We start from the raw sequence: 13,048 nt of genomic DNA on the forward strand, positions 1-13,048 counted from the left end.
AACAACAACATGTTTAAAGAGTAGATCTGCCTTAGGAAAAGTACAGTCAGGATGCTCCTTAGAAGCGAGGATGGTGAGACTTTATCTCACATACTTTGGACGTATCCAGAGGGACCAGTCCCTGGAGAAGGATATGAAATTTAGTAGAGGGTCAACTAAAAAGAGGAAGACCTTCAAGGAGATGGATTGACACAGTGGCTGGAACAGCAGGCTCAAACATTGAACGTGAGGATGGCAGAAAACTGAGTAATATTCCATTCTTCTATATGTAATCACAAGGAGCTCTGGTGGTATAGTGGATAAGGCACCTGACTGCTAACCAGTAGGTCAGCAGTTCAAACACACCAGCTGCTCCATGGAAAGAAGACTGGGTGTGTTCTACTTCTGTAAAGATTTATAGCCTTGGAAACCCAATGGTGGTCACTATGAGTCAGAAATGACTCAATGGCATTGAGTTTGGCTTGGTTTTGGTTTATATATAGTCTTTATGAGTCAGAACCTACTCGATGGCACCTAACAACAGCAATATATCTAATGACAACTTATTTAACATACATATTGCTGATTCGTTAGCACTGAACTCATGACCAACATCACTATAACTCATACTTTAATGAAGCTTGTCTGTTTCTGTTGTTGTCAGATGCCACTGAGTTGATTTCCAATGTATAATGATGCATAGCAAAGCTTATCTAACACATGTATTTTCTCTGAAAGGCACATCACAGCCTTGCTACACTTAGGAATACTTCCACACTTCAACTGCACTTCAACACTACCCTTGAGGGACCATTCAAAACAGCAAAGTCACCAACAAAAACTTCAGAGTTTGAAAAATGTGTCACTAAATAGAGCACAAAAAGATATTTGTTGACAGAATAAGATCTGAAATATAGGCAGAGTTTTGCATTATTTGACCTCAGATGGGAACATTCATGTCCAGAGACTCAAATTTTTGCCACTCTGTACATGTCCATGAATGACTATGAAAGCACTATAAGTATTATTTTGGTGTTTAATATAAACTTTAACAAGTAGGCAAATTAGCAAATAGAATATCTGTAAAAAATGAGGATCAGCTTTACTGTCTTCTTTCCAAGATGATATGGGATTCAATGGTTATTATGTTGTCAAGCACTTTGTAAAATGTTTATCATGATAATTAATTGTTTATCTACATCTTAACGATTCTAAGTCATTCATTCGCTCATTCTTCTTTGTAGGATAGAAAGGTGTTGGTGGGGAAATTGTAAAAGAGGCAAACAAAAGACAAAGGTAGACTGTGAGTTAATCAACCATTGATGTTGACATTGATTAATTAAAGCACTCTTAAAGATTTTCCATTGCATATTGTACTAATTGCCAGAACATCACATTAAATTGACTTTTGCAATAACTTTGTTATCTTGCCTGGGATGACTGAGTGAGTTAGTTGTAAGAGGAAGATGTATATGTATTCCAAGTCTGTATTCCAGTAAGTTGTCTCATATGTTAGGACCAAATATAGCAAGGATAATTAAATACCTGGTCATCTCTGTTGTATATCTTCAGGAGGCTGGAATTTTGAGACTCACAAGATTCTCGACTCTGGTACCAGCTTTTGCTCTCATCAAAAAATTGGTAACAATTATTTCTATGACATATCCAGTTTTTAGGACATGGGCCACAGTAACTTTCTAGAAAGGGAGATTATACTATTAATTCTTTATGTCTGAACATCAGAGCAAATTTTGTCTAGACTAGTAAATACCTTCCTATTTCAACTCTAAAATTCCCCACAATTAAACCATTATTTTAATACCACATGATACATCCCTACACATTCATAATGAGAGAAAGACGTGTCAAAACTAAGTATCTTCTACTTTTTACAAGTACTCTCTTACAATTAAAAAAAAAAAAAATAGAAGAAGAAGAGCTTGCATGATAAACTACTGTGACTAACACTAATCATTTCCTTGGATATATGTCTACATCCCAGTAAATACATTTTTTAGAAAAACCAAACTTATTTCCCTCAAGTAAATTCCAATTTATGGTGACCCCATGTGTTACAGAATAGAACTGAAGCATAGGGTTTTCTTGGCTTTAATGTTTACAAAAACAGTTCACTAGGCCTTTCCTCCTGAGACCCGCCAGGTAGGTTTAAACTGCCAGCCTTTAGGTTAGCAGATAACTACAAGCTGCTTGGGCCACCCAGGCTCCCTAGTACAAATCGATGTACACAATGTATGGTGTAAAATATGAGAAAATATCCACTTACCATTCAAAGAAATTGCAGCTTCTTGGTTGAATGATGCTATTAAAGTAATCATAAAATGAAAAGGTTTTATGATGTTAGCCTAAGCAAAAATAGCTTACAACTTTTACAAATGGTTGCAAAAATATAATAAGAATATTTATTTAAATTTGCTAAGTTATGTTCCTGTGCTTCTGAGTACTAATCAAAGTAATGTATTAAAATTGTTAAATCAACAATGCTTCAATCTACTTCTCTTTTGTCACTTACAATTTATGAATATGATACTCGACACGGCTACCATAACAATGAATCGGATCCCCATAGCTACTGCAATGAAACGACCAAGGAAAAATGTAGATGCTGTCAAAGAAAAAAAGAGAGTTTAGAAAAAGGATAATGGGTTCAGGTATCTTTGTATTTAAAATAGAGTTTAAGGTGACTTTCAGGAGGGTAGTTATTAGTACTTTTTTTTTCTATAATTGTTTTTCCAGAATACATAAGAGAAATAATTGGGGAAAATAATAAACAAGAGTATAAATATACAAATATAACAATCCCTTCTATTTCTGCCCCTTCCCCCCAGGAGTTCTGGTGGTGAGTGATTAGGCCCTTGGCTGCAAACTGTTAGCTGTTGGAACCCAGGAGCTGTTCCTGGGAGAAAGACGTGGCAGTCTGCTGCCATAAAGATTATAGACTTGACTTACTAGACTGGTGAAAAACCCAAGGCTATGGCCCTTAGACACTCTTCAAGTCTAAAATGGAACTCACCCTGGTGGCTCAACTTTCAGCCAGAAGATAGGTTGAATATTTATGCCAGGGAGGTGTGCACTCCTAGGAACAACCAACCACACAAGATCAAAAGGGCAGAATTTGCCCAGGGATAAATCTCAGAAGGTGGGAAGAGATAGGAGAGGGGGAGGAGTGGAAACTGTAAACACAGGGAGGAAGCGGGAAGAGTGCTGTTACATTGTGGGGATTGCAATTAGTGTCACGAAACAAAATGTTTATAGATTATTGAATGGAGAAATAGATCTGATTTCTTCCAAATCACAATAAAATTTTTTTAAAAGAGAGAGAGAGAGAGAGATTACAGCCTTGGAAACTCTATGGGGCAGTCTGCTCTTTCTGACAAGATCACTATGAGTCGGAATCAACTTTACTGCATCGAGTTTATTTCTCCCCTCACATCACCCAGTTTCTCCTGGAGTAAATCAAAGCTTTCAGTTTTAATTTTGGTCCTCAGAAGGAAGGTTGGGCATTCCTACTTCCGTAGTGATACTGCCTCGGAAACCAAGGAGGGGTCGCTATGAGTCGGGGCCAACTCAATGGCAAATAACAACAACAACATACATTAATAAATGTAGACAGTCAGCTCCCTTAAATCACCTTTTCAAAATATGTATTTATGGCAATACATAACCTATTCTGAAAATTAACTTTTCACTTAAGAAAATACCCTGGTGATCATTGCCTATGATGACTTATAAATTGTCTCATAAATAACTAGTGACAAAATCTAACTTTTGACAGACTTTTAATTTTTTCCAGTAAATATTTAAATTAATTCTAACTTTTAGGTTTTAGAAATAATGATACAGTATATGACATTCATATGTACCACAGTACATATTTTTGAATACCTTTCTAGGGAAATTTTCCTAAGTATAATTGTGAGCATATTTAAAATTTTCATAATGTTTGGAAGTTTCAGTCCAAACAGGTTTTGCCAAATTACATAGTGTCAAAAAGAAACATAAATATCTGTGTTCTCACACCTTCTTTAGCACTGAATATTATTTACATTTAATTTTTTTAAATTTGAAAATCTGATAGTCAAAATTTCTCTATTTTAACTTTATTATTCTAACTCCTAGTGACTAAGGAGTGGTGGCATGGTGCCTAAGGCATTTGACTGCTAACCAAAAGATTGGCAGTTCACAAAGTTTCACCACCTCAGAAACCCAAAGAGGGTTGCCATGAGTAGGACTCAACTCCATGGCAGTGAGTTTGTTTGTTTTGTTTTAAAATGTGATTAAACATTTTTTTTTCCCCTATATTTAAAGAATATTTTATTTCCTTTTTCAGGGATGTTTTTGTTTTGATCAGGTTGCTGGTTTGGTTCTTATATGTAGGTTAAGAATATTAGCTCAATTCTTGCCATATGTTTGGTAATGGATAACTAAGTTTTTATTTCTGTTTTAACTTCATTTATGATTCTTTTGACGTGCTGTAATGGTTAATTTTTCTGTAGTTGACTTGATCAAACATTCCTATGATTTTGCTTTTTTATATATAAATAAAAAGTTTTCATTATGCTCATGTTTTGTCACTATTTTACATATATATGTGCATATATATATATATGTATATGTTATATTATATTTAACTTGGTGCTTTTTTTTTTTTTTAACTGTGTATCTGTAAAATAAATTAGGCAAAAAAAATCAATAAAAATTGTTTGTTTTTCCAAATGGAAACCCAATTTTTCTAACACTATTCATTAAATAAACCAATGTACCCTCACTGATGTGCACTGTCACTTGCACTGTATAATACATGCCTCTATGCATTAATCTTTATTCCTAGATACTCTAGTGTGTCTTTTAGTCGAAATATTTGTGAATTTCTCTAGCTTTATACTAGAATATTTGATTGTGCCTCTATTTTTACATTAAATATGTTGTTCAATATTCAATTTTTTAAAATTATTGTACTTTCTTTAGTTTTTTCCTTTTTGTTGTTGTTCCTGTTAATGATTTTAGCTGCCATACATTTGACATTGTGTTGTCTGCATATCGCAGGTTGTTAGTCTTCTTCCAATTCTGATGTCATGCTCCTATTCATATAGTCCAGTTTCTCAGATTATTTGTTCAGAATACAGATTGAATAAGTGTGGTGAAAGAATACAACCCTGATGCACCCCCTTTCTAATTTTAAACCGTGCAGTAGCCCCTTGTTTTGATCAAACAACAGCCTCCTGGTACAGGTACAGGTTCCTGATCAGCACAAGCAACTGTTCTGGAATTTGCATTTTTCTCAATGTTATCCATAATTTGTTATGATCCACACAATCAAATGTTTTGCATAGCCAATAAAACACAAGTAAACATCTTTCTGATATTCTTCCCTTTCAGTCAAGATCCATCTGACATCAGCAATTATACACCTTGTTCGATGTCCTCTTCTGAATCCAGCTTGCATTTCTGGAAGTTCTCTGTCAATATACTGCTGTAACTGTTTTTGAATTATTTTCAGCAAGATTTTACTTGCATGTGATATTAATTATATTGTTTGATAATTTCCACGTTCTGTGGGATCGCCTTTCTTTGGAATGGGTACAAATATGTATCTCTTCTAGTCAGTTAGCCAGGTAGCTGTCTTTCAAATTTCTTAACATAGACAAGTGGGTGCCTCCAGAGCGGCATCCATTTATTGAAACATCTCAATGGGTATTCCTTCAATTCCTGGAGCCTTGTTCTTTGCCAATTCCTTCAGTGCAGCTTTGACTTCTTCCCTTAATACCATTGGTTCTTGATCATATGCCATCTCCTGAAATGGATGAACATCAACCAAATTTTTTTGGTACAGTGATTCTGTGTATTCCTTTCATATTCTTTTGTTGCTTCATGCATCATTCAATATTTTCCCCATAGAATCTTGTATTGCAACTTGAAGCTTAAATTTTTTCTTCAATTCTTTCAGCTTGAGAAATCCCTTTTGGTTTTATAACCCCAGGTCTTTGCACATTTCATTATAATAATTAGCTTTCTCTTCTCAAGCTGCTCTTTGAAATCTTCTGTTCAGCTCTTTTATCTTATCATTTCTTCCATCTGTTTTAGCTACTCTCCATTCAAGGGCAAGTTTCAGAGTCTCTTCTGACATCCATTTTGGTCTTTTCTTCCTTTCCTGTTTTTTTAATGATCTTTTGCTTTCTTCATGAATGATGTTCTTGACGTCATCCCAGAATTCCTCTGGTTTTTGGTCATTGGTGTTCATGCATCAAGTCCATTCTTCAGATGGTCTCTAAATGCTGGAGGGATATTATCAAGGTCATATTTTGGCTCTCATGGACTTGCTTTAATTGCTTTCAACTTCAACCTGAACTTGTATATGAGCAGTTGATGGTCTGTTCCACAGTCAGCTCCTGATCTTGTTTTGGCTGAAGATATTGAGCTTCTCCATCGCCTCCTTCCACAGATGTAGTCAATCTGACTCCTGTGTACATCATCTGGTAAAGTCCATGTGTATAACCACTGTTTGTCTTGTTGAAAAAATTGCAATGAATAATTCCTTGGTCTTGCAAAATTCTTTCATGTGATCTCCAGCACTATTTCTATCACCAAGGCCATGTTTTCCAAGTACCGGTGATTCTTCTATTTCCAACTTTTGCATTTCAATCACCAGTGATAATAAACACATTTTGATTGCATGCTGGGTCAATTTAAGACTGCAGAAGTTGGTAAAAATCTTCAATTTCATAGTTTTTGGCTTTGGTGATTGGTGTGTAAATTTGAGTAATAGTAATGTTAACTATTCTTCCTTGTAGGCATACTGATATTATCCTATCACTGACAGAATTGTACTTCAGGATAAATCTTGAGACATTCTTTGTGATGATGAATGCCATGCCATTCCTCTTCAATTTTTCATCACTGGCATAGTGGATCATATGGGTGTCTGATTCAAAATGGCTAAAAATAGTCCATTTCAATTCACTAATGCCTGGATATTGATCTTTGCATGCTCTATTCCATTTTTGACAACTTCCAATTTTCCTAGTCATACTTTATACATTCCATGTTCTGATTATTAATAGATGTTTGCAGCTGCTTCTTCCCATTTTGAGATTAGAGGAAGACTCATTAACAACCTGCGACATGCAGACAACACAACTTTGCATGCTGAAAGTGAGAGTGACTTGAAACACTTAATGATAAAGATTAAAGATTACAGTCTGCAGTATGGATTACATCTCAACATAAGGAAACTCACAACTGGACCAATAAACAGCAACACAATAAATGAAGACTGAAGTTTTCAAACATTTCATATTACTTGGTTCCACTATCAACACCAATAGAAGCAGCTGTCAAGACTTTAGGTGATGTATTGCACTGGGCAAATCTTCTGCAAAAGACGTCTTTCAAGTGATAAAGAGCAAAGATGTCTCCTTGAAGACTTAAGTGAGCCTAACCCAAGCCATAGCCTTTTCAATAGCCTCATATGTGTGTGAGAGCTGGACAATGAACAAGGAAGACCGAAGAAGAGATGATGCTTTTGAGTTGTGGTATTGTCAAAGAATATCGAAAGTACCATGGACCACCAAAAGAACTAACAAATTTGTCATGGAAGATGTGTAGCCAGAATGCTTCTTAGAAGGGAAAATGGCCAGACTTCATCTCACCTACTTTGGTCATGCTGTCAGAAGGGACCATTTCCTGGAAAAGGATATCATGCTTAGTAAAGTGGAGGGTCAATGAAAAAGGAGAAGGCCCTCAATGAGATGAATTGACACAGTGGCTACAACAATGGACTTATGTGTGGCAAGGATCGTGAGACTGGCAAAGGCTAGGCAGTGTTTTGTTCTGTTGTACATAGGGTCACTATGAGTCAGAGCCGACTTGACGGCACCTAACAACAACAACAACAACATATTTGACACGTCATCCATCACATTTTTCTTGTATTTTAGTAAGAAAGACAATTGTTTTTTGTTTTAATTTTCAGTCAAATCTACATATTGAGTTTCCCTGAAGGCTGGTGGTTCAAACCCACCAGCCACTCCTCGGAAGGAAGGTTGGGCAATCCTACTTCCATAGTGATACTGCCTCGGAAACCCAAGGAGGGGTCGCTATGAGTCGGGGCCGACTCGACGGCACATAACAACAACAACAACAACAACAATAGATTTTTTAAAAATAATTTTAGATATTGATCTTTAAGTTTTTTTTTCAGATTTAAAATGTCCTATTTTCCTAATAACGAACTACTATTTATTATACCAGTTCTTCCTTTTTTTTTTTTTTTTAACTTTTTATTGTGATTTAGGTGAAAGTTGACTAAGCAAATTGTTTTTTCCGCTCAAAACTCCATACATATCTGGAGGGATATTGTCAAGGTCATATTTTGGCTCTCATGGACTTGCTTTAATTGCCTTCAACTTTTGTTCTGTGGCATTGATTGCACTCCTCACAATATATGATTATTCTCCCCACTTCCCGCTGTTTGCTATTTCCCTTCATTCATCCTTCTTTCCTATTCCTTCCTGCCTCCGAGGCTTATCCCTGGACTAATGCTGCCCTTTTAATCTCTGTAGTTGATTGTTTTAAGGAGTACTTACCTCCCTGGTGTTATTGTTCACCTTACAGGACTTTCCATTGTTTGCCTGAAAGTTGAACTAATGGTGTGATTTCTGTTACAGGTTTCTAAGTGTAATAGTCTGAGGAGTTCTACTAGTCTCTGTCAGACCAGTAAACCAGGTCATTTTTCTGATTTTGAATTTTGTTACAGATTTTTCTCCCACTCTGTACAGCATCTCCTATTGTGATCATAATCAGAGCATCAGCAGAAGTAAACAGTCACTGTCTAGTTCTTCTGGTCTCAGAGTCATGCATACTGGGGTTCACATAGCTCATTAGTTCTTTGGACTAATTGTTTCTTTGTATCTTTTATTTTCTCTACTCACCTTTGCTTTGGAAGAAGACAGACCAATAGTTGCAACTTAGATGGCTGTTAACAAGCTTTGAAGACCTTCGTCACTACTCACCAAAGGAGGTTGTAGAATGTTGTCATTGTGACTGTTTTGCCAATTGACTTTAATGCCCTCTGAGTTGCCAGGTCCAGTGATTCATTCCCTCAAGATTTTTGGTTATGCCTAAGAAGTTTTCATAACTTTGACCCCTGTATTCTGTACTACATTGGCTAGCACCAATATAACAATATGAACACCAACTTGAGTACGTGATAGTGATAATTCTTGCCTTTTTCTAGTCTTAATGAAAATGCTTCTAGAACTTATCAATAAACATATTTATGGCTTTTGAATATATATATATACATACATACATACATACAGCTGACCCTTGAAAAACATGGGTTTGAATTATTAGGTCCACTCACAGCTAGATTTTTTTAAAGATATGGATCTTAGAGAAATTCAAGAACTAATAAACACAGAGGAATTATCAAGATGACTTGATGGAGATGAGTGTTTCTAAACTAGTATCAAACAATAAGGAAGAAGATGTAGAAGAAGCAGTGCCAGAAAACAGATTGGCTGAAGGGCTTTCATTATTCATGACTACTTTTGACTTCTTTTACAACATGGACCCTTCTATTTATGGGCGGCACTGAAACTAAAGCCAATGAGAGAAGAAGGATTGGTGCTGTATAGAAATATTTTTAGAGGAGCAAAAAGTCAAAAAAATCAGACAGAAATTATGATGTGTTTCCATAAATTTACACCAAGTGTGCCTGCCTCTCCTGCCTCCCCTTCCACCTTCTCCACCTCTTCTGCCTTTCCTACCCCTAGACAGCACAACCGGCCCCCCTTCCTCCTCTTTAGCCTATTCAACGTGAAGATGGCAAGCATAAAGACCTTTCTGATGATCCACTTCCACTTAACGCATAGTAAATAATGATCATGCCATACAGTTAATAAACTTATCTGTTGTGCATGTGTGTATCTAATAACTGTACAGCAAGAACAGTGTTAATCAACAGTTTATATTATCAGTAATGCTTCTTGTCTACAGTAGACTATTAGTAGTTAAATTTTGGGGGAGTCAAAAGTTATACTCGGGTTTTCAACAGTGCCAGGTTCAACACCCCTAACTCCTGCATTGTTCAAAGGTCAATTGTGCATATAACCCATTGATGTCAACTTGATTCTGACTCATAACCATCCTATAACAGAGTAGAACTGCCTACAGGGTTTCCAAGGTTGCACATCTTTACAGAAGCGTACTGTCTCATCTTTCCCCCACAGAGCAGTTGATGGGTTCTAATTGCCAACCTTTCAGTTAGCAGCTAGGAGCTTAAGCACTTCACAGGTAGAGCTGTCTGTATGCATACCTTAAATAAAATATATTATCTATTTATATTTTAGAGGTCTTGAAATTTAAATTCCTTTTAATTAAGAATTCATATTGATTTTCATTCAATGCTTTTTATAAGTAGAGATATGATCATATAATCTTTTCCCTTTGATTATTAAATATTGCACGTTTGCATTCTTAGCATTAACTCATATAGTAATGCAATTTGCTAATAATTTATTTTTAATTTTTAATCAAAATTCATAGATGAGCTGCTCTGTTGTTCTTTTTGTGTAAGCTATGTCAAATTCTATTATCAGTGATATTCTGTCTTAGCAAAACTTATTAGAACATTTATTCTTCACTTCACTCAGAAACAGTTTTATAAATACTAATTGAGTCATAAGCTCTAGAATGTTTAAGATCATGACTCTGAAGGACATTTTTGTTTCTTTTCTTTTTTGTTTTTCCATTTCCATTTACTCTTTCTTAAAGCTAATAGCTTGATGATCGCTTATAAACTCTTGTCTTATTGTCTTTATTATTATTAAACATCTCACCATTTTTTAATGGTAGCAAACTTCTTAAACTTGATAGTTTCTTTTCATTTTGTCATACATTGCAATGTAGTATTAGAGTTAATTTCATTTCTGCTTTCCTCATGAAGGTAAAATAAACTGAATGATTGCTAATGATTTACACATTTTCCAAGATTTGACTCAGTATTGAGAAAGAAGACAACCAGAATATAGAACTTACGGTTTTCTCTACATTTGCTTGGGGTTGGTGGAGGTATTCTCCTTTGGCATTGTGTAGAGTCATCATACTTTGACAGTTCAAAGTTATAATTATGAAATTCACTCATCTCTGTAGAAAAGAAATCAGGCCAATATAAGACTTGAGCTTTTTACCACTTGGAGCACAAATTTTTAAAACTCAACTTTCCATTTCCATATGCATGTTTCCACTGAATATACGTTTTAAAGTATAATAGCATGAATTAATTTTGTTTCATATTACTTCATGGTTAAGTTTTCTAAACTTTGTAATATACATGAAATATGTTTATTGCATTGTAATATATCTTTAACAAGATTCTATATATTATTAAAATAAGTAAATTTCATAATATTTAAAGAAATATTAAAGAATCAATATTGTGAAGAAGACAGGGGCCTAGGGAGACTAACATGTATTCTATATTTACTAACTAGTTAACTTCACATGAATAATTTAACTTTTGCATCCAAGTTTTCTCATTCAGAAAGAAAGAAATAGAGAGGAAGGAAGGGTGAAAAAGAGAAAGAAAAAAGGACATGAAGAAGGAAGTGAAGAATGAAGGGATGACTATAACCTCATATAGATATTTTTAAAATGAAATAAAGTAATATGAACCTAGTATCAATAGTTGCAAGCACATAGTAAGCACTTAGTAATGGCAAGTGTGTTTAATTTTTATAATGGGAACATACAAAGCTGAAAGATTAGGTTCTAAAGTTTTTGAATAATGACAAATAGAGTCTTGTCCCTGAACAAAACAAGCGAAAATTACTTTTACTCTGTTCTTGAAATATTAATCATTTACTGAATCTTGAAAAACCCTTCATAAATTATGTTTATATCTTTTATATCACAAAATTAGATTTAAACATTGTTTCCCATAAAATGTATAATTTAATTATTAAACCTCTGAAGTAAAGAGAGTATTATTTTGTGGATGAGGAAAAGGAATATTAGAGGTGATCAAAAACATATTGATATACATTTCAAATATATATCATCTAATTTAAATCTTACAAAAGCGCACTAAGACAAATAGAATATGTTTATTTTCTATCTTATTTAATAGAAAATGAAACTATAATGCACAGAGACAATGAATTCCCTTAGATCTCGAAAGTGGAGAGTGGGAAAAGTTTGATTAAAACTAAATTCTTATTCCTCTGTGAATGACTGCTTTTTAAGTAGTTAATAAAATGAAGGAAACATGTTTACAAGTTTTTGAAGACTTGATTTATAAGGAACATAAAATGAATCAGAGTAAATTTCTCTCCTATGTCTTATATGTTTGCATTAAATTCTGGGTATCTTAAAATAATACAGAAGCGTAATTGTGGAAAATTCATACCCACACTGTGATGAGACCTCCGACCACGGATCAACCCCATCCTGTAATTACTACTTCACATGTAAAGCAGAGATGAATCCAAATGTCTTCATTACACAAACCACTCCTGAATAAAATAAAATTGGGCATTTTTTTCCAGTACTCACTCCTTGTGGCAAAAGAAAGATTTTGATTGGAATTACTAGAATAAAGAAATGTTTCCCTTGATGCATGATTACAAAAAGGAAAGAAAGGAAATGTAAGTTTATAAAAAGACAGGTGAAAGCAATTTTACAAGTTTTCCTTTGTTGAAATATAATAATTAATCATTCCAAAAGTACCATAGAAATATAATTGATGTTTTTTATTTAACTTTATTAAGGTATTTAATCAAAGATATTTTTATATCACTAATACTGAATGACAACACATATACTTTTCGTTTTTAGTTATTTTTTTTTTTAATTTGGGAATAATTGATATTTGGGATACCTAAATTCAGGAAAATATGAATTTTTTTAAGTACATTTGAATTCAGCTTTTGTCCATATCATTATCATTGTCATCAACAACACATATCACCATTACAATCATCAACAAAAGCAGACATTTTCTTAAATAGTAACATCACACAGTGTCTAACAGAGCCCCCAGACATTATAG

At 34.4% G+C, this 13,048-nt stretch overlaps 1 protein-coding gene across 1 annotated transcript in view; it reads right to left on the bottom strand.

The window, feature by feature from the left end:
• The window catches only part of LOC103193858 (NKG2-D type II integral membrane protein), a 22,761-nt gene extending 10,294 nt beyond the window's left edge, over nt 1-12,467 (bottom strand). The window contains 5 exon segments of the mRNA XM_007937172.2: nt 1,525-1,676; nt 2,264-2,299; nt 2,510-2,602; nt 11,038-11,145; nt 12,407-12,467. Coding sequence (XP_007935363.2) covers nt 1,525-1,676; nt 2,264-2,299; nt 2,510-2,602; nt 11,038-11,145; nt 12,407-12,467 — 450 coding nt within the window.
• Between the last annotated feature and the right edge of the window lie 581 nt (nt 12,468-13,048).

Source organism: Orycteropus afer, unplaced genomic scaffold (assembly GCF_000298275.1).
Source record: "Orycteropus afer afer isolate SDZICR_OR568_19922 unplaced genomic scaffold, OryAfe1.0 scaffold00040, whole genome shotgun sequence".
In the NCBI taxonomy this organism is placed as follows: Eukaryota; Metazoa; Chordata; class Mammalia; order Tubulidentata; family Orycteropodidae; genus Orycteropus; species Orycteropus afer.